The 23,663-nt window shown below is 50.7% G+C and overlaps 3 protein-coding genes across 9 annotated transcripts in view; 1 reads left to right on the forward strand and 2 right to left on the reverse strand.

Annotated features, from left to right (window-relative positions):
* Positions 1 to 2,643: 2,643 nt before the first annotated feature.
* On the forward strand, positions 2,644 to 8,779 carry LOC147262152 (purine nucleoside phosphorylase-like). Of its 2 annotated transcripts, none has more exons than XM_086204585.1 (6): positions 2,644 to 2,912; positions 5,315 to 5,484; positions 5,588 to 5,691; positions 5,845 to 6,020; positions 6,676 to 6,866; positions 7,950 to 8,779. In XM_086204585.1, exons 1-6 carry the CDS (start codon positions 2,893 to 2,895, stop codon positions 8,165 to 8,167), a joined length of 879 nt encoding a protein of 292 aa, XP_086060711.1. In that variant the 5' UTR covers positions 2,644 to 2,892; the 3' UTR covers positions 8,168 to 8,779. The 2 variants fall into 2 exon arrangements, with proteins under 2 accessions (XP_086060711.1, XP_086060712.1); XM_086204586.1 differs by lacking the exon at positions 2,644 to 2,912 and adding an exon at positions 4,754 to 5,201.
* A 4,198-nt stretch (positions 8,780 to 12,977) lies between these two features.
* LOC147262153 (uncharacterized) lies at positions 12,978 to 17,100 on the reverse strand. Of its 3 annotated transcripts, none has more exons than XM_086204583.1 (4): positions 16,730 to 17,100; positions 15,511 to 15,572; positions 14,904 to 14,997; positions 12,978 to 14,821 (listed from the first exon to the last, which is right to left on the reverse strand). In XM_086204583.1, exons 2-4 carry the CDS (start codon positions 15,562 to 15,564, stop codon positions 13,779 to 13,781), a joined length of 1,191 nt encoding a protein of 396 aa, XP_086060709.1. In that variant the 5' UTR covers positions 15,565 to 15,572; positions 16,730 to 17,100; the 3' UTR covers positions 12,978 to 13,778. The 3 variants fall into 3 exon arrangements, with proteins under 3 accessions (XP_086060709.1, XP_086060710.1, XP_086060708.1); XM_086204584.1 differs by lacking the exon at positions 16,730 to 17,100 and adding an exon at positions 16,380 to 16,719; XM_086204582.1 differs by lacking the exon at positions 16,730 to 17,100 and adding an exon at positions 15,802 to 16,719.
* LOC147262154 (uncharacterized) overlaps positions 16,742 to 23,663 on the reverse strand; it is an 8,029-nt gene continuing 1,107 nt past the window's right edge. Inside the window, exons 2-6 of one of the 4 annotated variants that reach the window (XM_086204579.1) lie at positions 22,609 to 23,196; positions 20,661 to 21,437; positions 17,678 to 20,308; positions 17,110 to 17,609; positions 16,742 to 16,874 (exon numbers count right to left, since the gene is read on the reverse strand). In XM_086204579.1, coding sequence (XP_086060705.1) covers positions 19,728 to 20,308; positions 20,661 to 21,437; positions 22,609 to 23,196 — 1,946 coding nt within the window. In that variant the 3' untranslated portion in view covers positions 16,742 to 16,874; positions 17,110 to 17,609; positions 17,678 to 19,727. Of the gene's footprint in view, positions 16,875 to 17,109; positions 20,309 to 20,660; positions 21,438 to 22,608; positions 23,197 to 23,663 lie in introns of all 4 variants that reach the window. The other 3 variants (XM_086204580.1, XM_086204581.1, XM_086204578.1) reach the window with 3 other exon arrangements.

Consider the following 23,663-nt stretch of genomic DNA (forward strand, 5'->3'; position numbering starts at 1 on the left):
TACACACATACATGCACATACACACATACATGCACATACACACGTACACACATACATGCACAAACACAAAAATACATGCACATACACACAGATACATGCACATACACACACATATACACGCACATACACACACATATACACGCACATACACATATACATGTGCATACACACATACATGCACATACACACATACATGCACATACACACACATATACATGCACATACACACACATATACATGCACATACACATGTACACACATACATGCGCATACACACATACACACATACATGCACATACACACATATACATGCACATACACATGTACACACATACATGCGCATACACACATACATGCACATACACACATATACATGCACATACACACATACATGCACATACACACGTACACACATACATGCACATACACACGTACACACATACATGCACATACACAAAAATACATGCACATACGCACAGATACACATACATGCACATACACACACAGACACATGCACATGCACATACCGGTACACACACAAATACATGCACACGCACGCACAGATGTGATGTGTCTTGACACTTCCATGTGGGGAGGTCAGCACGATGGCGCGTGACCGGCGGAGACCGACCTGCTGTGTTTAGGGTTATTAAAACACACAAACACACACACACACACAAACACTCACACACAAACACTCACACACACACACACACACACACACACTGTGCTGTCAGCTTCACCTCCCCAGGTGCTCAGGCGCTCCATAAAGCCTCTCAAGCCAAGGAAGAGTCCAGGAGCAGAAGACAGCTGAGACTCATCAGGACCATCCTGAGGGCTGCAGGTGAGACCACCCGTCACCGGGCCAACGCTTCTTTCAGTAGACGGACCGCCTCGCCAGCTGAAGCTGACGTGGAAATAAACACGGACAAGCGTGCGAGACGTCCATGGAGAGAGATGGCGGCAAGAAGAGTTGCGATGGTTTGGTTTGTGAGGAACACACGGAGGAACAGACCGGCCTCGCCCATCAGCGCGCACAGCAGCTGCTGGTCCTCTGGACAGACAAACAACTGAAAAAAATCACTGAAGCTCAGTGACGTCCCACCGTTTGAATGTCATCTTATTTTCTTCATGGATGGTTTGGATTTTCCTGTTTCAAACATGATGAATATCATAAACGTCCCATTCATGTGCCAGACGGAGCGGTCATAAGCCCTCCTTCCCTGGATTTATTAATGATTTTAAGATATTTTTCATGTATCAAAAAATTATGGGAACAAAAAGCAAAAACACTTGTAGAATAAGTCTAGACACTGCTCACTTCTTGTTGTTAAGATTTAAAAATGTCTTTTCTTTTTTACTTCATATTTTTACATTTTATTTAACTTGATCTGTTTTCATTATCCCCATTTTTCAGCAATAAATTAAGTTTTTGTTAAAAATAAAAAGGCAGGATGAACTCCTCCATGTCCCACTGACTCTGCTGAAGGGAAACTGTCTGATTTCCTTCAAGGATTCCAGACCTCTGGAATCAGCAGCTGGTGGGAGGAGGCCTCATGGACTGGGAACGTTATCAGCTTCTGTACTGCAGGAAAACGCAGCTGCAGAGAGAAGCCTGTTGTTTGTTATCGTGACGCGCCGGCGCAGGAAACTGTAGACATTTATTGATCCAACCACACATCCACACAACCACAGCAACAACCAGAGGACGCGGATCAACGCTCGGCTGCTGCAGCCACCATGACGGAGCTGGCAGCACTTCCCAAAGCGCAGGACATGCAGAGTTTGTGAAAGTCTGATTGAGGGTCCAGGTGTAACCGGGGGTCCAGGTGTGACTGTGAGCCCAGGTGTGATTAAGGGTCCAGGTGTGATTGTGTGTCCAGGTGTGATAGCGGGTCCAGGTGTGATTGCGGGTCCAGGTGTGATTGTGAGCCCAGGTGTGATAGCGGGTCCAGGTGTGATTGTGGGTCCAGGTGTGATTGTGGACCCAGGTGTGATTGCGGGTCGAGGTGGGATTGTGTGTCCAGGTGTGATAGCGGGTCCAGGTGTGATTGCGGGTCCAGGTGTGATTGCGGGTCCAGGTGTGATTGTGGACCCAGGTGTGATTGCGGGTCCAGGTGGGATTGTGGGTCCAGGTGTGATAGCGGGTCCAGGTGTGATTGTGGGTCCAGGTGTGATTGCGGGTCCAGGTGGGATTGTGGTCCCAGGTGGGATTGAGAAGGATGTTGTGGCGCTACAGAGACGTCCTGACCGTGTGTCCCACCGCAGGAGACATCTTTGATCCACTCCATCATCACCTGGTTGGACTTTTTACGGGGTTTTCAATGAAAATGGCTGAAAAAAAGATGAATTCCACTCCCAATCACGTCGCACCTTCAGTCCAAAATCATGGGGATTCGATTTTTTTTCAAAACCGGGAAGCCTCAGAAATCAGACAGCGAATCTTTTTCTTTTTCTTTTTTTTTTAAGAGCAAACTTTCAGGTTTTGTTGCGGGCTTTTTTGTCCTGCACGGTTCACATTTTTGTTCTCCTTCGTCTTCATCGCAAATCTCGTCTTACTGGCCGGTCGCGTGCCAGCAGTTTGGCCGCGGGGTTTCCCACCGAACTGAAACGTGAACGTTGTGGTTTCTGATTTCTCGCTGTGTTACAGATTCCCTTTCAGGAGGCAGCACCTGAACGCTGCACGGGCCTGGCCTGCATCTGCATCATCATCATCATCACCACTACCACCACCACGCCTGCGCGCGGACCAATCAGAGAGGCGGGTCTGTGCGTCGGGGGGTGGTCCGGTGCGCCCTAAACCCCTCACACTATTCGGAAACTCGGAGAACGTCGTGAGCACCGCGTGAGAACGACGGCCGAGTCCTCGTCATCATCATCACCACCTTCATCATGTCGGAGTCCGTGTTCGGGTCAGTGATATCCCGGAATTCTATTCTTAAAGGAGACGCAGCGTTGGGATGTTGACGGTGTTTTTATGCGGTTACACGTCGTCCTGTGACGTATATTGACGCTTCCATGAGGGGAGGTCAGCACGATGGCGCGCGACCGGCGGAGACCAACCCGCTGTGTTTAGGGTTATTAAAACACACACACACACACACACACACACACACAGGGCGCGCTCACGCGGATGCGACTCGGGTCGATTTTTGCAGTCCAACAGAAATCTTTGCCTCTCAGAAACTCTGTAGGAGCGCCGCGAAAACGACGAACTTCGGTGAGACGGAAACATGCGGCCCGGCGTGACGTCATCTCAGTCTCACACAAAAACGTCTCAGTCACACTGGACTGAAATTTTCCTGACAGAGAGAGAGAGTGTGTGTTTGTGTGTGTGTGTATGAGCCAGCAGGACTAGAAGCAGAGAGCAGTCGCAGCTTTAGAGGGTTCCCTGACTACTAGTTTATATACACATTATTATCGTCATCATTATTAATATTGTTATTATTGGTGCTTATGCTCCTTTCCTCTGACTTTAAAGAAGTATTGATCTAGTTGATGAACTCCGGCGGCTGCACTCTGGAGTAACCTCACGTGAGAGTGCGTGTGTCACGGCGGTGTGTGTGTCACGTTTGTAAGTGGGTGGGTGGATTCCAGCAGTGTATTTTTTGGCCAAGTATCAGAAGTATTGTAGTACTGCTGAGCTGGATGTGTTCAGTTGTAGCAGCCCTGAGTTGCCAGTGTGTGGAACCTTCCGCCTGCGTGTTGTTAGCTTTGTAGCAGGTGAACGGTGCGGATCCACCTGCAGGTCAGCCGCTTCAGTGGAGACCTTCTGTGGATCTGTGGCCTTTTGACAGCAGGACAAACACCCGTCAGCCCCGTGATGGTTCCGTTCCTGCGGCAGTTCCTGGTGATGATGCAGGTTCTCTGTGTCTCTCCAGCTCATCCAGGCTGCTGGCGGCCATGTTGGGTTCTAACGCTGTCATTGTCCCATCAGGGCTGAGAGAGACACGCTTCACCCAGGAGCTGAAGTACTCCAAGAGTTCAAGTACTCCAAGAGTTCGAGTACTCCAAGAGTTCGAGTACTCCAGGAGCTCAAGTACTCCAGGAGCTCAAGTACTCCAAGAGTTCAAGTACTCCAGGAGTTCAAGTACTCCAGGAGCTCAAGTACTCCAGGAGCTCAAGTACTCCAGGAGTTCAAGTACTCCAGGAGTTCAAGTACTCCAAGAGTTCAAGTACTTCAGGAGCTCAAGTACTCCAGGAGTTCAAGTACTCCAGGAGCTCAAATACTCCAAGAGTTCAAGTACTCCAGGAGCTCAAGTACTCCAGGAGCTCAAGTACTCCAGGAGTTCAGGTACTTTAGGAACTCAAATACTCCAGGAGCTCAAGTACTCCAGGAGCTCAAGTACTCCAGGAGTTCAAGTACTCCAGGAGTTCAAGTACTCCAAGAGTTCAAGTACTCCAGGAGTTCAAGTACTCCAGGAGCTCAAGTACTCCAAGAGTTCAAGTACTCCAAGAGTTCAAGTACTCCAGGAGCTCAAGTACTCCAGGAGCTCAAGTACTCCAGGAGTTCAAGTACTCCAGGAGCTCAAATACTCCAAGAGTTCAGGTACTTTAGGAACTCAAATACTCCAGGAGCTCAAGTACTCCAAGAGCTCAAGTACTCCAGGAGCTCAAGTACTCCAGGAGTTCAAGTACTTCAGGAGCTCAAGTACTCCAGGAGTTCAAGTACTCCAGGAGCTCAAATACTCCAAGAGTTCAAGTACTCCAGGAGCTCAAGTACTCCAGGAGTTCAGGTACTTTAGGAACTCAAATACTCCAGGAGCTCAAGTACTCCAGGAGCTCAAGTACTGCAGGAGTTCAAGTACTCCCTGTGTCAGTAGACCATGGATTTATTCATTTTATTTTTTGTCAGAGAGAACAAACCCACTCAACAGTGAATATTCAGACCCGTGAGGTCGTCCACACCCCTGTAGTCACCCCAGACTCACAGGCCCATCTCTGAACACACACACACACACACACACACGGTATGACAAGTGGCTTTCTGCTTTTTGGTTTCCCTGGTGGTGATTTTCCCACACCGCGGCGAGCCGAACCAGTACCCCGCCTCTGGTAGCAGCAGCAGCAGCCGGTGCTCCTGTCGTACTTGCTGCTCAGGAACGTCAGAGAACACGGAGAGGCTGAGTTGGTGGCTGAGGTGACGGACGCCAGCGAGGAGGCAGTTGGGGCAGTGGACCAAAGCTGTCCTCTTAGTACTGGTAGTACTGGCTGTACTGGCTCATGCGGTTAATCACAGCATGAATGAATGCATTCGCCACACGCCTTCGGTCCAGCCGCAGTGGGACTGATTCAGTGTTTCTCTCTCCTCCAGGGACCTCTATGAGCAGTGTCGCACCACAGCTGAGTGGCTGATGAAACGCACACAGGTGCAGCCCACCGTGGGAATCGTATGTGGTTCAGGTTTGGGGGGGCTGGCCGACATGCTGAAGGACCCCCAGGTCTTCAAATACTCAGACATTCCTAACTTCCCGCGAAGCACAGGTATGGACAGACAACCTGCCGCCATCCCCTCCTGTGTGCTTGTGCTGGCATGTGTGTGCGCTTTAATGTGTGTGTGTGTGTGTGTGTGTGTGTGTGTTTGCAGTGCACGGTCATGCTGGCCAGCTGGTGTTTGGAATGCTGAAGGGGAAGCCGTGTGTTTGCATGCAGGGCAGGTTCCACCTGTACGAGGGCTACCCCGTCCAGAAGGTGAGTCTGGCGTGTCAGAGTTCCTCTCATCAGAGGTGGTTTATGGTCCTTCTCCTCGCCGTGCTGCTGCGGGTGTCCTCGCCCCAGCACCTGTCTTATTTGATGTCAAGTGTGCTGGCGTGGACTTGATTGCCTCTGCATCCTGCTCTCCAGATCACGCTGCCCATGCGTGTCTTCAAGCTGATGGGCGTGGAGACAGTGATTCTGACCAACGCTGCCGGGGGCCTCAACCAGGACTACAAAGTGGGAGACATCATGATCATCAAGGACCACATCAACATGCCGGGCTTTGCGGGGAACAACCCGCTGGCTGGACCCAACGATGACAGGTGGGCGGGCGGAGGGAGGGATCAGTGTAGAGGGCGGCGCTGCTGCTTGTCCCCTCAGGTGTGTTTGTGGTTGACACATAAGAACTCGTCTTTCCTGTCTGCTGCAGGGTGCTGCTGGCGTCCGGTTCTGTGAGTTCAACATGCAAACTTTCAGGGTTAAAATTCCAGAAAAGGTCTCAAAGCTCAAAGTTACAAAAGGAAACGTTTCTCTTGGTGTCAGGTCCTAAGATTGTGAAATCAGAACTCTAAATATGCATCCACGTCTCCCAGACCACCACATTTGACCTGATTTGGTTTCCTTCGTGTCAGCCCTGCTTCCACGCCAGAGCGGGTGGTCATTCCCTTTGCCAATGACTCAGCAGTCCAGTGTCTCCTCCCCCGACATATTTGACTCGTCTCTTCTGTGGCCTTGCAGCAACAAAAAGTGCTTATTGTCCTCGAGGGCCGGGGCCGGAGGTGGGGCGCAGCCGCGTGTAGCGCCGCTCACACTGGATCAAAACAACACATGCCACATTGACTGAGCTCTGCTGGTTCGTCACACTGCTGTTTTTTTATTGAGCACCAGCCAGAATAGAGCGCGACATCATGTGGGGAAGTTAATCAGTCCGAGAAACTTAAACGTAAAGTTGTGACATCATCCCCGTCCTTCCTGTAGGTTTGGAGTTCGTTTCCCCTGCATGTCTGACGCGTATGACCGTGAGCTGTGCCAGCTGGCCAACGATGTGGCGGTGGAGCTGGGCTACACCGACTTCCTGCAGGAGGGAGTGTACTGCGTCCTGGGAGGTCCCTCTTTTGAAACCATCGCTGAGTGTCGCATGCTGCACAGGCTGGGCGCCGACGCTGTTGGTGAGTTCTTAGGGTTCTTAGTTGTCCGTCTTCTACACCCTCAGGGGTGGACCGCTCCTCCAAGCCTCCAGAACCTGGACCTGAAACCTTATTTCAGCACATTTAAAGCCAGATCTGTTCCCTGACTGGTGGACGTTCCCGCCATTCACGCTCCTGTCAGTTACCTTGATTCAGTTCCTAAGATCACGCCTGCTGGCAACCTGAGCACAAATTTCTACATTTCACTTCCTGTCAATAAGAAAGAAAAGAAGGGTTTTTGTGGCTTCCATCCATCATCCCTCCCTCCATCCATCATCCATCATCCCTCCCTCCCTCCCTCCATCCATCATCCATCATCCCTCCATGTTCTCCCTCTTCTCCTGTTGAGGGTGGGGGGGGTGGAGCCTATCCCAGCAGCCTTCCCCCTGGACAGGTCACCAGTCCATGGCAGGGCCAACACATAGAGACAGACAACCATTGGCTCTCCCAGCCACGCCTACGGTCAATTTAGAGTCTGGATTAACCTGGTCCCTCTTGTCTTTGGACTGTGGAGGAAGCTGGAGTACCAGAGAGAACCCAGCAGGAACAGGGAGAACATGGAGACTCACCCAGAAAGACCCCGTGCTGCAGCCGGGGCTCCACCCACAAGCTTCTTGATGGGGGCCACAGGGAGGACCACTGCTCCACCCACAACCTTCTTGCTGGGGGGCCACAGGGAGGACCACTGCTCCACCCACAACCTTCTTGCTGGGGGGCCACGGTGAGGACCACTGCTGCACCGGGCTGCTCAGCGTTAAAGAATTAAGACTGAAAATTGTACAGCAAAGTACACAACTCTTGCATCATGACGCCGCTCATTTGAGGAACCGATGATGTGAACGTCCATCGTTGGCTAATTGTCTCTCTGTATTGCCCTAAAATGCTCTGCCCCCTGATCTGCAACACAAGCAGAACAGTGACATCAGCAGCTCCCTGCCGTCAGGGTTTTTGAGGGTGAAATTCTGACGGTTGAAGAATTCCCTTCAGTGTTGGTAATATAAATCTCTCCATACCTCAACAGCTGAGCATCGCAGAATATGAAGTATGGTGTCTGTCATCCTGCAGGAATGAGCACCGTACATGAGGTGATCACCGCCCGCCACGCTGGCATGCGCTGTTTCGCCATGTCGCTGATCAGCAACCGCTCGGTGATGGACTACGACAGCCAGGAGAAGGCCAACCATGAAGAGGTCCTGGAGACGGGCCGGCAGAGGGCGGAGCAGCTGGAGAAACTGGTGACCACCATGGTGGCTCGACTGGAGCACAACAACAACAACTCCTAGAGACGGCGTATTCACTGTAGCTGGTCGCCGACGCCATTTCCTGTTCTATCTCCCTGTCACAGCAGGGCGATGCTTTCAAATGCTTGTTTTTAATAGCAGGGCTGCGTGGGTCTGAACCATCGCACTAGCTTAACGATGAAGAAACAGTCCAAGTTCATTTTAGATTTGTCCTGGGATCCAGGGAGCCTCCCCTGCCAGCGCTGCTGTGACAGGATTCACTGCATCCAAGGGATTTTAGTGTTTCAGTGAAACAGGATCGTATTTTAACTTGTAACTTAACCTTTAACTTAAAAAGACCACGTATTTATGCTCCAGTTCTTCTACATTCCCTGATGAGTCATCGGTAATTAGTGGGTGGTGTTGCTTTTTCCTTGAGGACCAGCTCATCTCGCAAGTGGGATGGAAATGATGGGTTCATGGAATATAGAGGTGTCAAATATTTATACGAGAAGTATTTATGGTTGCTATTTTAGGTGAACGGGTGCGGGAGAGAAGCCAGAGCAGGTAGATGAAGGTCTCCAGGGCTCCTCCCTTCTTAACCACAGACCGGGTTCTTGGTTGCCTGTCATGGTTTACTGTAGTTGTTTTTGTTTACAATAAATTATTTTGACCAGAAAACACGGCGGTGTCGTGTGTGACTCCGAGCCTCCATGTGGAGTGACGGTGAGCCGCTCCTCTGCTGAAGCTGTCCATCTTGTTCTGTCTTTCCTGCACGTTTTAAATGTTTATGATGTTCTTTGAATCCCGAGCGGTTGAGGTTGCATCTTCCCTTTTTTGCCGTTGACCTTCGCCCTCAGATCATAAATGAGTAGCTGTCTCTTCTCGCATGGTCGTGTGAGCGGCGCGGAGGCTGGACTCACTCAGCAGGCAGAATTCTTTCCAGCGGAAAAGAACCTCATCCTAACAGTCGGCTCGTCCGTCACCTCACCTCCGGCGTTTATCCTCCTCTCTCCTCTCAGACTACTTTTCCCTCACTCACAACTCCTGTCAGACCCTCTTCTAACCCTCGGCCTTTCTCTTCCTCAAAAAAGTTCCATGACGGTCAGACACCCATCATTATGACCATACAAGGTCATGAGAATTTTATGAGCTGTTTGCCGGCAGCGTATGGACATGCCAGGTGTCTCCAAACATGGATCCACAGCAGCGGAACGTGGAGAAGCTCCTCCCTCCAGCCCTGCAGCTTCAACCTACACCAACCTACACACTGGAATGGGTTCGCTTCATCACGTGCAAATGATGGTTAAAGTGGGATTGTAGAAGTGCCGGAGGTTCAGCTTCAGTTTACTCTGGTTTTCTTCATCAGCCGAAACACACACACACACACACACACACACACACCTGCAACAGGCAGGCAGGCAGCCTTGAGGGGGAATCATTAACTTCCACCGTTCACTGTGAAAGAGCTCTCTAAAATGTAACGCTAAGCTACAACAAAGCTGCTCTGCCGTGAGAGGAAGCTGCAGGGACGCGCGGCTCCACGCCAGCCTTTCTGCTGCACTTCTAAAGCTACAGAACCGTTTCAACACGGCAGTCGAGCTCCAGTCACACAGCCGCTGGTTGGGCCGGTTCTCCCCGTGTCAGCTGATGTACGATCCAACGTGCTGATATGAACATAATTCTTCATCTTCCAGCTGCCAGTGAAGTCCACTGTTGTCAATGGGCAGTAAAACGTTGTTCTTACTATCCAGCCTTCTTTGTATGTCTGTTTCCTGCTTCATCACGTTCGAGGGTCTATTACGTAGAGAATGTTCGCTTTTATAACGATTTTTGAATTTTTTTTCTCTTTACTCCCTAACTTTGCTTTTAGCATCGAGCCTGAAACCCCAGCGTCAGTCAACGGTCATGAGCGCCGATCCCTCATTTTGGAGGTTTGAGTTTAGTATTTGGGACATTGAGATGTGCACAAACAAGAACTAGAACATTTATCTCCACTGATGCATTGATAGCAGCATTTTCTCAGTCAGCATCAGTATCAGCCCCAGGTTCCTGTGTCGGTCAGGCACTTGAAAGTAGAGCGTGGAGCCAGCAGACGCTCAGAGCTGTCAGTCACTCTGCTGGGTCCGACGGACTCCTGATGCCTCCCTTTGACCTATCTTTAGACAGAACCTCGGTGCCACGCTGCTTCAGGTTCTGCAGGACAGGACGCCACCCTGCTGAGCTCAGGTGGCAGCTATTACTCTCAGTCATAAAGGGGAACTTCAAAGTGTGAAACTTGAGTTCCAGTCGAGGCCTCATCAGGGATGAGCAGCGCTGCCCCCTGGTGGCATTTATCAGTCAACAGGCCTCAACATCAGGATTGACAGGTTTTATGGTTGGAGGAGCACAGGTGGGGGTTCTAGTCAACACATCCAACTACTGATTTGAACAATACTTTAATAGAAATCCAACCATCAAACAAAGGATTGTGGTGCAGCTTTGATGGAAGATGGTCTCAACAATCAAGCAGGTTTCCCCCGGCGACGCCACAACCTGAGAGATCAAAGCCAAGTAAAATCTAAATGGTCAGTGCTATTGTGGTGGAAACGACCCTCCCGAGACTCACCTGGCCTCCCCAAATGTAAAGGAATGAACTTTGCTGTCACCCCGAAACATCTCCCGACGGTGGACCTCATCACTGCCACAGAATCCGCCATCAAGAAGAACAACCTCTCCACCACAGAAGCAGACGAACTACGACTCAAGGTCACAGCGGCCCTCTCCGAAGCGAAGGTCCCCTCTGCCAACCTCTCGGTCCAGGAAAGGAAGGCCTTGAATGCACTGAGCAAAGATGAGAACATCACCATCCTTCCGGCTGACAAAGGAAGATGCACGGTGGTCCTTGACACAACTGACTACCAGGACAAGATCAGTTCTCTTCTCAGTGACATTCACACATATGAGACCTTAAAACGCGACCCCACCAGCAGCTATAAGAAGAAAGTGGTGGAACACCTACAGAAGCTGCAAAAGGGGGAAATCATCAACCGCTTGGAGTATCACCACCTGTACCCCGGAGACGCAGTTCCACGGATTAACGGCCTCCCCAAAATCCACAAGGAAGGTGCCCCGCTCCGACCCATTGTCAGCAGCATAAACTCTGTGACGTACAACATCGCCAAACACGTCGCCACCATCTTAGCCCCCTTGGTAGGGAAAACCCCCCACCACGTCCAGAATTCCATGGACTTCGTGAACAAGGTTAGAGAACTCAAGCTGGACCCAGATGAGACCATGGTGTCCTACGATGTGACCTCCTTGTTCACCTGCGTCCCTACCGTGGAGGCTGTGGAAACAGTGAGGAAACGCCTACAGCTGGACAACACCCTCAGCAACAGGACCAACCTCAATCCGGACCAAATCTGCCAACTTCTGGACCTTTGCCTGAACACAACCTACTTCCAGTACAGAGGGAAGTTTTTCAGGCAAAAACACGGCTGTGCCATGGGTTCTCCCGTATCTCCTATCGTGGCCGACCTATACATGGAAGAGGTGGAACAGAGGGCCCTGACTTCCTTCAGTGGACCCTCCCCCACCCACTGGTTCCGATACGTTGATGACACCTGGGTGAAGATCAAGGTTCAGGAGGTACAACCGTTTACAGCACACATCAACTCGGTAGACGTCAACATCAAGTTCACCAGAGAGGATGTGAAAGACAACCATCTGCCCTTTTTGGACTGCGACGTCTACGTTCAAGAGGACAGGAGCCTGAGGGTGGATGTGTACAGGAAACCCACCCACACTGACCAATACTTGCTTTTTGACTCTCACCATCCTCTGGAGCACAAGTTAGGTGTCATCAGGACGCTGCAACACCGAGCGGAGACCATCCCCACCAGCGTCCAAGGCCGGAAAAAAGAACAGCAGCATCTGAAAAGAGCACTTAAAACTTGTGGCTTCCCAGACTGGACCTTTGTAAAATCCTCTTCCAGGTCCAGAAAGGAGGAGAGCTCCAGGAGGAGGGAAGATGAAGAAGGCAGGAGAAAAAACATAGTGATCCCCTATGTGGCAGGGGTTTCTGAGAAATTAAGAGAATTTATAACAAGCACCGCATCCCTGTGTCTTTGAAACCAGACAACACTCTGAGACAAAGACTGGTTCACCCCAAAGATCCCACCCCTCACAGCCAGAAAAGCAATCTGGTATACGCTGTCAGATGCAGTGAGGCCTGCACGGATCTCTACATAGGGGAAACCAAACAGCCCCTCAACAAGCGCATGGCCCAACATAGAAGAGCCAACTCTGGAGGACAGGACTCAGCGGTTTTCCTCCACCTCAAGGAGGAAAGCCACTCCTTCCAGGACGATCGTGTCCAAATCCTGGACAGAGAGGACAGATGGTTTGAAAGAGGAGTTAAAGAAGCCATCCACGTCAGGATAGAGAAACCATCTTTGAACAGAGGAGGTGGACTGCGACATTTCCTTTCACCTATTTACAACCAAGTCCTTTCAAAGCTTCCCCAAAGAGCTCAGCTGAAAGACCCATGTGGAACGGCTGCTGCCAGCACAGCCCATTAGCATCTGAGTGGTCGGTGAAACCCCCTAACGACCACCCCTGAAACTCCCTGACACCGCACAACGACTGTCGTTTGGGGAGGCCAGGTGAGTCTCGGGAGGGTCGTTTCCACCACAATAGCACTGACCACTCCCACATAGGTTTATAAGCTGGAGTTTCCACACTCTTCACTAGAACTGAAGAAGCCTCTCGGATGAGAGGTGAAACGTCTTCAAGATAAACTTACGTCCAGTTGACCAGATTTTACTTCGCTTCGATCTACGATGACCTGGATGAATGAGAACCTACACAGACATCACAACCTGAGAGGTGCCTCACTGGCGTTGCGCGGGGGATCAGTTCTACAGCGATGAGAAGCTGGTTGTGCCTCCATGGTCTCAGAGCTCGGTGACAAGAGAGGGCGCTGAAACGAACCCAGTCCAGGAGCGAGAGAGATGTCCGTCCCGTCTTTGGATTCCTTCCTTAGGGGGAAAAAAAACTGTGGGACTTGGGTTTGGTCCCATGAGATAAATAATAAGACCTTTAGAAAAGAAAGCAAATCCATCTTAAAGGGGAACTTCAGTTTTTTTCCAACCTGCACTTTATTTTCCTAACTTTTTCAGTCGATGTGAGCGATGGTCAGTTCATAAAGGGGGGGGGGGGGGGGGCAGAGCTGCCTGCAGCCCCAGGGAACTCGATGTAACCCAATGGGGCGACTGGCTGCCGTCATCACGCCCACTGACAGTGATTTTTTTCGCACTGAGAGACTCAGATTGTTAGAATTGTTCAACGACAGCATGGAGAGGAGAAGTTAACGTCTGCAGCAGATCTCTATCCCCTTGGAACCGCACTCAGTTTTTGGGAAAGCTTGTTGGGATTTGTTCTCTTCTTGAGTTTCTGCTACTGGAGGGGTTCAAGCGGGTACTGCAATCACTCACTGCAGTCAAAAAAGTTGGAAAAGTCGTTTTCAGGCTGAGAAAACTGAAGTTCCCTTTATAAATGCATCCAGATGGATTTTGCATAGTAAATAATGTACAAAGTCCGTGAGCAGATCCACGATGGAACTCAGAGCTGGCTTTCTTCATTTGGCTTCAAGGGTCATCTGACTCATTCCGTGGCGCCGCCCGCCTCCACCTCAGCTGTACGTGTGAATGATTCTGTGCCGTTTCAGATGGTGCATCAGGATGAAGGTCTTCCCACACTGGGCGCAGCTGTAGGGCCGTTCCCCGCTGTGGGTGCGCTGGTGGACCCTCAAGCTGCTCTGCTGCGTGAACCTTTTCCCACACTGTCCGCACCCGTAAGGCTTCTCGCCGGTGTGGGTCCGATGGTGTATGCTGAGGTGGGACGAGCACTGGAAGCTTTTGCCACACACCGTGCACCAGAACGCTCGCTTCCTCTTGTGACTCTGCTGGTGCAGCTTGAACTGGTGGAGACGGGCAAAAGTCTTTCCGCACTGCGAGCAAACGTAGCCGCGCGGTGCTCCAGAGAGAGGTCTGTGAGCCGTGTGAGGGTGATAGCTGGCTGGGGTGAAGGTGGTGTGTGTTACAGCTTGGCCTTCTGTGGTGCCGACGTCCCTCTCAGCGCGTTCTTCTGTTGGCCTCAGATGTCCAACATGTGATGCGTTTCTCTGAGCGTACATTTCCTTATGCCTGTCTGGCTGGGAGAGGCCGACCTGAGGTCTGGGCTGAAAACTGGACGACTGCGGCTCTTTCTGGTACTCGCTGTTGAAGACCCCGTTACACGACCTCTGAGAGGACGACTGTTGAATATTCGCTGACTTGCCAGAGTTTGAGCTGACGTGGGCGTCTGAATGCTCTGGGAATGTGTTGGAATACTCCTCTACTACACTGGAAAAGTCTGGAAAACCAGAGTCAATGTCACTACCTTCAATTATGGATGACCAGAGCTGGTTCTCCCTGTCGTCTAGAGAAAACTCAGGAAGCTGATTCTGCTTCCCCGTGCTGAGTTGGCATCCATCCTGGCTGAGTCCTGATCGGTCGTCTTCTTTTTCTGTCTTGACGATCAGCTGGAGGCCACTGATCTCTCCGGCGGAGCTGTAGGAGTCACCGAAGTCGGAGGTCTTCTGCCTGGACACCTCTGAAATGGTCAACTGATGGCCCTCCTCAAACGGCTGGCTCTCTGCAGGGTTGGCTGGGTTGGAGTACTGCAGCGCAGAACCTGAGGCGCACAGGGGAAACGAGATTTAGGGTACACTGTCCCAGGTTTGACCTGTACCTCTGCATGGTTCCTTGATACTGACCTACTGGCTCAGCAGAATCACTGATCCAAAGCGCCTCGTCTGGACTCTCCTCTTTTATCGTGAATGACACAGTTGCGTCTTCAATTTCAGGAAACTGGACAAAATGGAAATATGAGCCAGTCAGCAGCGATGAGAAATCCTATCACAACTAAGCGTTACAAAGTTCTTCACCAGGAAATAAAAGAAGGAGCAATTTCTTGTGTCTTGCAACTCAACTTTAATGCAACATGCTGCCCCCTGTTGGTTTGGAGTGTGAATAATGAGGCCCTCGCTTGTTCACAAATTTACAAATTCTGCCCTTGAAATGAAAAAAACAACAACTTTCAGGTTGGGTTTTGCCTTCTTCGTTTTCTCGGGCAAATTCACCACCACTTCCGCCCCTGCCAGGGAGCTCCTAATGAGTCCTGGACCACCAAAGGAAGGGCCGGCTGTGTGGGGCATGAACTACACACACTGATCAGCTGCTTGGCGTTGACGCAGTCTCATTGATTGTCCTTTCTAGTGAATGCGTCCGGCAGGTCCAGGGCTGAGCCAACCCTGGCCAGGTACACCAGGAACACCTGCTTTATTGACCTACATCATTATTACTTCTCTTGTTGGAACAGACCTTGATCTCTCCTGTGGGATGTGGACAATTCCCAACATCACTTCCTCTGTCCATGTAGTTTTCTGGAACCACAAATGGAGAAAAATTAAACTACATTTTATTAAAGAAATACCTCAGAACAGACGTTCAACAGGAATGTATGACGTGACTTCACTGCCACGAAGGGCTCACTTCTCTGTTGAGCTCTAAGACCATTATGATGGTTCCTGCTTCCTATTTCAAACATGCACGACACACTAATTAACTACAAAAGTCAATTACGGACACAAATGAAGCCGCGCAGCGTCTTACCAAACCCGCGCTGCAGCTGCGCATTTTTATTCTCCATCATGAGTAATTTCCTCTTCAGCAGGTCATTCTCGCTTTGCTTTCGAGATATTTCAAGATGCAAAAACGCACATTTGTCATCGACTAGTTTAGATATCTCTGCTACAGCTGCTTTCACCAAAACCTCCATTATTGAGGATAACTGGGTTTGGAAGGGAATGCACGCCATGTTAATCCATACAGAGGGACGTGGGACACTAAGAAGCCAATAAAAACGTCCTGTATCGCGATTGATTTATTCAAAAGGCTGCAACGACCGCTTATGTACTAGAAAATCTTTCATCCCTGTGCGTTCCTAGCTAGCTGGACCTTTCTTCCGTGTGGCGGAGTAATATACCGTAAACACTGTATTAAACGCGCGTCCAAATGATGTCCCGGCACAGGGATTTTCGCTTTACTCCGAAGTATTTCAGGTAAAACTAAAAGTGATTTGCCTTTTTCTCCTGCCAGAAAAGAATTGAGTAATGCATTGATGTTTTCTTTACAATAAACCCTCGAAATCCATTCAAATCACGTAAGAGACTAAAAAAAGAGGAGCCCACACTTTTTCCGTCAGCGGGAGGCAAACGGGTCTCCTAAGCCGCTCGTCCTCCCTGAACCAGCCTGAGCCTCTGCATCAGTGCCCCCCTCCCTGTCATGAGCCTGTTGTCTTACAGTGTCCGTTTATAAAACCATCACTAGGGAATGCTCCACACTTACAGGTCATTCTGACCTCACAGAAACCAACAAAAAGGTTCAAAGATTTACAAAACATTTGATTTGTGTTGTATTTTGTCTTTATATGAAGTTGTGTTGGTGTATTCCATGGAGCAGGCTAAATCAGAATCTCCTGCCCTGGTATTAAAGAGCACTGCTGTCTTTCTGCAGGCCAGCACGGCGCAGCTCCACTCACACTGCCTACATGTTTGAGAGACAGTCGCCCCCCCTCACGTGTCTGCAGATCCAAGCCCACAGGGTTAGGGGTCCACAACCTAAGTTTTTGGTGATAGGACCTTCACTTTTATCACTACAGGATCCGCCGGCTGATTCTGGAACTCCTGGTTGGGTTTGGACAAGACGACAGGCAGTGGTTAGGGTCAGACAGGTCAGCGCCATCTTAGGGTTCTACACTTGTGGTTCTAAATCTGCATTAGCCTGAAGAACGCAGGTTCTCTGGCTCTGGAGACACGGTTCTCCCTTGATTTATAATATATTTTAATTAGATGATGAAGCAGGAAATGTAAGGTGTTGCTGCCTTGTGACGGACAAGTGGCTGTCAGGGTTAGTCAGTACCTGGACGCTTCACTGCAGCTCCACCTGTTCGTCCTTTCTGGTTCCCAAAACCATGATGGCGGGGACAAAATGGTCAACTTGAGTTGTGTGTGTCAGCTGAAGTGAGTCATCACCCTCACACACCAACCTGTAAAACCTGAAGTGGTTGAAAATTCGGATAAGATTTACAAGCACAACCTGTCTTCACGTTTGTCCGCCACACTCGCCATCCGCCAAGGACCCTGATTCGTTCCTCCTCTTCCAGTCGGCATCAAAACACCCCATAAATGGCTGTGAGAAGAGGGCAGGATTTTGAGACGGTTACATGGTAAAGGAGGACGTGTGCCGTTGCAGATTTCACCCATCATTTATTTACAAAGCTCTGAGGACTCGCGAGCCACACTTCACGCTTCCGTTGACTTGGAATGACCCAAACAAACAATCATCACACCGCCATCCTCTCATCAGGCTGGGGACCGCCTGAGGCCTGTGAACCATGATCGACGTCTCCGATGAGAGCGCTGGAAACAAATGGCACATCGACAAAAAAGAAAAGAGGAAGGAAGAGCAGAACCAGAACTGGACTCACCTCCCCGGCTCTGGGGCCACGGCCGCCGCCCCGGCTCGTTCCCCACAAGAGCACTGGAGTCACTCGTCCTGTGGCCGGGCGCTCTCTCGCTCCAGTGTTCATTTGGTCAAACTATAGGCAGGAGCTCATGACTTCTGAATGACACGAGCAGGTCACCAGCAGCTTGGCAGCTCGTCCAAGCGTCGCCACCACCTTCCTCCCTGGAGCCTTCTTTGAACCGGAATGCATTTTTCCAGGAAAGTCAAATACAAAAGTAAATGATGAAAATCCCACAACCGCTCTGAGAATTCCATGAGGGATGACAGGTTTCTTTAAGAAGACAACATTCCCTGTGATTACCGTCGGTCTTTTGTTGTTGTTTTTTTCTATCTTTTCCGACCAGACAACCCTGTAACGCCGGGCCTCATCCATGAAACGTTCCCTCACTATCGGCGCTCTTACGCGCTTCACATCTCTTTTCAACCCTTCACTGAGTCTCACACATGAAGAGAAGCCTGATGTGGTTTCTAACCACGAGCGTCTGACATCCAGTGCGCACCTCTTGAAGCTGGCGATCACCCAGACTTGCAAAAATGTTCGAGTTTAAGTGGCTGCAATCCACAACCAGGCTCTGCTTCCTGTCTGTAAGACTAAGTTCAGGGTAAAGAGAGGACAGACGTTTGCGGACAAGAACATTTCATCAACGAGGACTTTTGCCTGCGATATTTAGATGGTCGAGACAAAGCACTGACACAGCTGACATCATCAACAGGGCAAAACGGAAGTGAAATCTAGAAAGATCAAAAAATACTGGCACTCCTTTTTCTATGAAATTATTAAAAAAATACAAAATGACACAAATTGATCACAAGTATTTTGCTGACTGACAAATCATTTGGAGGTAGAACATAAATAACTGCTTGATCAGTTGTGCAGGTCACAGCAGGATGGTTTCATTCTCCTTGACACAGACACGGTCAAACCTCCAGGTGAGGACCGGGCAACAGAAACTGCTCGGGCCCACAGGACGAACCCCAGACACGAGGCTGGAGCAACAGGAAGCTTAGAGGGCGACGGCAGGCCGCGGCAGAGTAGAGGCCTGCTCGTGGACGAGTCGGTCCGGCTGTCACCACCCAAACAGGGAAGATACCGGTACCATGATTTCTTTTAGAACACAACATATGAAGATAAATCCACACCAACGTCTTGGACGATGCTGAATCGCTGAATTTCTGCTCTCCTGGCCAAAAGCAGCAAAGCATCATCTTGCGCTCTTCGTTCTGCTCGCCATCACATCTTTCCTTCTGCATTCAATCACTTTTTTTTCTGAAAGTTTCTTCCCAGCAAATTGATTTGTAGGAACTTAGAATTGTTCAAGTCATCAACCGTCAAGCAAGTGATTTGAGTTAAAAAAAAAAGAAGGGCAGGACAGAGATGGTCGAGTGTCGTCAACAGCTACTTCCTGTTTCCCCTTGATGTCAAAATAAAACTGCTACAGCAGCAGCTCCTCCGTCCCAGTTCAGGGAGGCAGCAGCAGCAACCTACTTACGGTGCAAGGGTTTTTTCTAACACCCAAATGAGTTGTAAAAATACGGGCATAATATCCACTATCATGCATCGCTACCGCTCTGAGAACTCCAACCAGCACAGCGGAAACCAAACGTGGCTGTCAAAGCTGTGATTGGCATCCCTGAAACACTGAGAGGCAACAAAGTCTGAGGAGCAGCTTTGGCTGCAAACCAGCAGCACACCGAGGGTGTCGGCGCCGTTCAAAGCAACACAACGCGGTTGCTTTCGCGCTGGAAGGATTAAACTGAAGGGTTCATAGCGAAGACACTCCAACAGCCAGCGGGGGCCATCACTGCAGGGACAGAGGAATGAGGGTTACTGTCCCTCACAGACGACGACAGCTGGAGAACGTACTTTTAGGTGTGAGCAAACGCTCTTCGCTGCTATGGAGAAGGCAGCGGTGCTGCTGTTCACCTGCGTCGGCCTTTGGATGTGTTGGGACGTGTCGAGGATTCAAATATTCCTGCTGCAACAACAAAATTGAGATCTTGGCACAAACATCTCACTGCTCAGACGTATTTTTACACTGGTGTCTTTGAAATAAACTGAAACTATCAAAACTTTGCCCACAAGCCGAACATATGAAGCAGTTTTGCAGGGCTGCGTCTCCACTGCAGCTGTCCTCGCAGCTGCCCGAGGCACTCAAACCAAATTCAAATACACCTCCGTCCTGGAGCCTCTGACCTCCGACCCTGCTCTCTGGAGCCATGTCTCCCAGCTCAGGAGCGAGACTCATGTCAGAGCATCTGGATGGCATCGCCATCAGAGAATACTGATCGTTCTGTAGCAGTTCCACCTTGACTTTGTTGTCTAGAAAGGCTAGATCCTTGGGTGGAGCGTTGTCTCGCCAAACGCTCGCTGGTCCAGCAGGAGGATTCAGGTCGTAGTTGACATCGTTTAGAAACACACAGACGGACTGCTGGGACGCGTCCTCGCTCTTCCCCAGCTCACTGTAGGTGGATCCTGCTGGGTGTCCATTTAGAGCTGCTGGTCCAGATTTGGGTTCCACCATGTTCTCCAATGGCCGGTCGTCTGGCATCGTGAACATCAGGTGATGGGCCCCCAACAACTCCGAGTTGTCGTCTTTATCAAAAAAAGAAAAAGTAATTCAATTATCAGAGGATGCAATGAAAATATGTTCAGCAGCAATTCTGAGCAAAAGAATCAACTTCAGCATTGAATTTGCTTTACTTGCCCTCCCCAATGATCCCCCCCACATTCTCATCTGGTTTTTGGACCTGGAGTGTCGACTTCATGTTTTAGGAGAGGCAGCAGGTCCAGTGAGGCCGGCGCTGCCGGCAGCACCTGCGGCTGTCGCTGAATTAACCAACGACTCAAGCAAAGAGGGCCAAGTTTTGTCTACTCTTTCCTGAGTGATGCTCAATGAAGACGGCGTGTTGGGCGGGGACAGTAAGGGGCAGCTGCAGGCTCTTACCCTTCCTGTGAGTCTTCATGTGGCCCTTGAGGCTGCACTTCTGATTGAAGCACCGTCCACAGATATGGCAGCCGTACGGCTTCTCCCCCGTATGAATTCGTAAGTGTCTCTCAAGGTGTCCGGCGCGCTCAAACACCTTCCCGCAGTACGAGCAGATGAAACATTTCTTTGGTTTGACCACCTGGAAAGACCTGCTTCTCCTCTGGTGGAGGGGGTTCATCGAGTCCCCCAGTAACTCGTGCAGGTCAGAGTGGTGCACTTTGCCTGGGAGCAGGAGGGTTTCTGAGGACCCGTACGGTAGCCGGGACATGGTGTTGTTTTTGTGGCCGCCTAACGATTTCCCTGGGAAGGTGAAGGAGCTACAAGAGGCTTCTACCTGCGGTGGGACTAACTGGGCGAGCCCCGGGAAGGCCATCATGTTCTGGCCCGAGCCGCTGCGAGCCTCTGTGCTGCTCGTCTCTGGAGCGTTTTGTCCCTGCAGCCTGGACATCCATGGCTGGTTGTCTCTGTCCACTGCTGGAAGGTTCTCACTGAGGTTCTCTCCTCCATCCTTCATCTGCTTGTTTTCTCCCAGAAATGGCGGCTGTGATATGCTCTCCTCTGCGGGCTCTGATTTGACCTGCACTGGGGTGGTGGGGGGGGGCTCCTGGACCTTGGGTGGATGTTCTGCGGCGGTTTGGAGCTCTGCCTCGCCGTGATGAGTGTTGGAGCTGTGACTCTCCTCAGGAAAGTGTTTCTGCTGGGCCACTTGGATCTGCACTGGTCTGGGCTGAATTTCTATTCAAATACAAAGAAATCATTAGTTTACCACCTGACTCCAGGAGGGGGCAGCGCTAAAAAGAATGCTGTCTCAATGAAATTAAAGTTAAACCTCTGCCTTCACTTATTAAGGGCTTCCTCAGGAGGCAGTGCAAAAAAAACGGTTTATTATCCCCTCGACTGAGGAAAACTAAAAAAAATACTTCATGTTGCATTACAATATTCTTATTATATGATAGAATTTTGCCCATAAGAGGTTGCACAGCATGGACCGACCTTCTAAACTAGCAGATGAGTGAGGACCTGCGGTGGAAGAAGACCTTCATGACAGCAGCCCAACTAAAGCAGCTGTCAGCGGGGCACCTCAGCGGCCCCTCCCCCACACCCAGCCTAAACCACATCCTTCTTCCTGTCACACCGAGGAATGTCACAGCCAGAGACCTCCAACTGTGAATTCAAGCCAGACTCAAAGTCAAATGACAAAAATAACACGTGAACAAACAAGCCGATGAGTCAGGAAGACGCGGCGGCCGGCCTGAGCCGTTCCTGAACACAGGGTCGTGTGGTGAGTCGTTTTTAACCGGTATTTGAGGGAATTATCCTCCTTGCGGAGTTCTCTGCTAATCACAGGTTTTCTCACGTCCGTAGAAAACCACTGGCAGAGACTGCACCAGGCCGCGTGATGACCCTGCCACGCTGATGAGTCGCCCAGCTCTGCGTCCCCGTCATCACAAACCCCTGGTATTCAGGGGTATTTTGACGACGTAAATGGGAGCTTTCCAGTTATAAAAAAAAGAATCTGATTGTTTAATCGGCCGTCAAGTGAATCTTCGATTCCCCCATGACCACGAGCTCCTCTGAGTCCTGCCCGGCCCACGAGTCCATGAGCGAGACCCTTGAGGTGAAGACACCAAAACCCCAGGAGGACCAGTGGCGATGAGGGCCGCCTACTGGGCTCCTCACACTGCCTGCACCTGAACACACCACAGATCTTTAGACTAACAAACTATCCTGCACTCTGGGGCTTCGGGTTGAAAATCGTAGGCACCAAAACCTCGAGCTGCCGAGGACACCGGGCTTTGTGAGGGGAACCTCCACAGAATTTGTGAAAACAGGAAAATCAGAACATCACCAGCACCACCAGGTTCTATCCACCTCTGCAGATCCAAACGGCGCCCGGCTCACTTACGTCTGGTATGAATCTTCGTGTGCTCCTTCAGGCTGCACTTCTGATTGAAGCGCCGCCCACATATCTCGCAGCGGTACGGTTTCTCTCCGGTGTGAATCCGTTTATGCCTCTCAAGGTGCCCGGAATGCTCAAAACATTTGCCACAGTACGGACAGATGAAGCCTTTCTTAAACATCAACCTCTTCACCGTCCTCCTCCGCACCGTGTTGTACAGGTTACGGTACGGACCAAAACCCAGCAGCCCGCGGCTGAACGGGCTCTGCTGCAAGGACCCGGGGCCGCTGCAGTTCACGGCCAGCCGGGTGTCCAGGGAGGACTCAGGAAGGCACGACAGAGAGTTCTCTCCTAAATTTAGATCATCTGAGTTGCTGGGTCTCGTCTCAGTTGTTGGTCTCCACTGCGTGAGGTTCCTCTCGTAGACAGGCGGCTGCTGTCCCGTACATCCTGGTTCTTCTCTGGCCTCTGCGCTCTCCTGCTCCACGGGTTCAGATTTTACTGTCACCTCCAGTATCGTCAGGTCCGCCTGGGTCTTCTCAGCAGGGTCCTTTTCCAGCAAGATCCTCTCCTCCTCCGTGCTGCTCTGGAGATCTGTGGAAGGACAGCAGCTCGTTATGAGACAGGTATTCAAGCGTGTGAGAGTTCTCGGTCATCACGTCACGGAGCTCCGAAGCGCTGCGTCGTAGGCAGCTGGACTTGTGTGGTCTCTCTCTCAGGAGCAGGCTGGAGGCCGAGGCCTCTTGGTTGACTGATTCAAGAAAACTCCAACAAGTCCAGTCGCCTACCAACAAGCACCGAGGGGCTGCCTGAGTCGTTCTGATACGACGCTGATGCTGGACTCTCGGATCCAGCAGCCACCTCTCTTTGACACAACGCCTCCGGGTCTGGTGGCTGGCGGGAGTTGTGATCCATCACTGTATTTGGATGCGCATTTCTTAAATATGTCTGCACGCCCTCTTGTGACATCACCACATGGCCTCTTAATTCACCTCAAATCACCTGACAGAAAAACAGCTAAACCTCATTTAACTGCTTCAACTTTTGTTGTTTGCAGGGTT

This window comes from Aulostomus chinensis, chromosome 5 (genome assembly GCF_037954235.1).
Source record: "Aulostomus chinensis isolate RoL2024-O1b breed Wild chromosome 5, RoL_Achi_v1.0, whole genome shotgun sequence".
Classification (NCBI taxonomy): domain Eukaryota; kingdom Metazoa; phylum Chordata; class Actinopteri; order Syngnathiformes; family Aulostomidae; genus Aulostomus; species Aulostomus chinensis.

Coding starts and splice junctions, on each gene's coding strand:
- LOC147262152 (XM_086204585.1), top strand. CDS start 2,893: ATGTCGGAGTCCGTGTTCGG. Junction 5,485..5,587: donor TAACTTCCCGCGAAGCACAG/GTATGGACAGAC, acceptor GTGTGTTTGCAG/TGCACGGTCATGCTGGCCAG. Junction 6,867..7,949: donor GCTGGGCGCCGACGCTGTTG/GTGAGTTCTTAG, acceptor GTCATCCTGCAG/GAATGAGCACCGTACATGAG.
- LOC147262153 (XM_086204582.1), bottom strand. CDS start 16,006: ATGGCGTGCATTCCCTTCCAAACCCAGTTATCCTCAATAATGGAGGTT. Junction 15,573..15,801: donor GCAGCTGCAGCGCGGGTTTG/GTAAGACGCTGC, acceptor TTGTGGTTCCAG/AAAACTACATGGACAGAGGA. Junction 14,998..15,510: donor ATCCCACAGGAGAGATCAAG/GTCTGTTCCAAC, acceptor CATTTTGTCCAG/TTTCCTGAAATTGAAGACGC.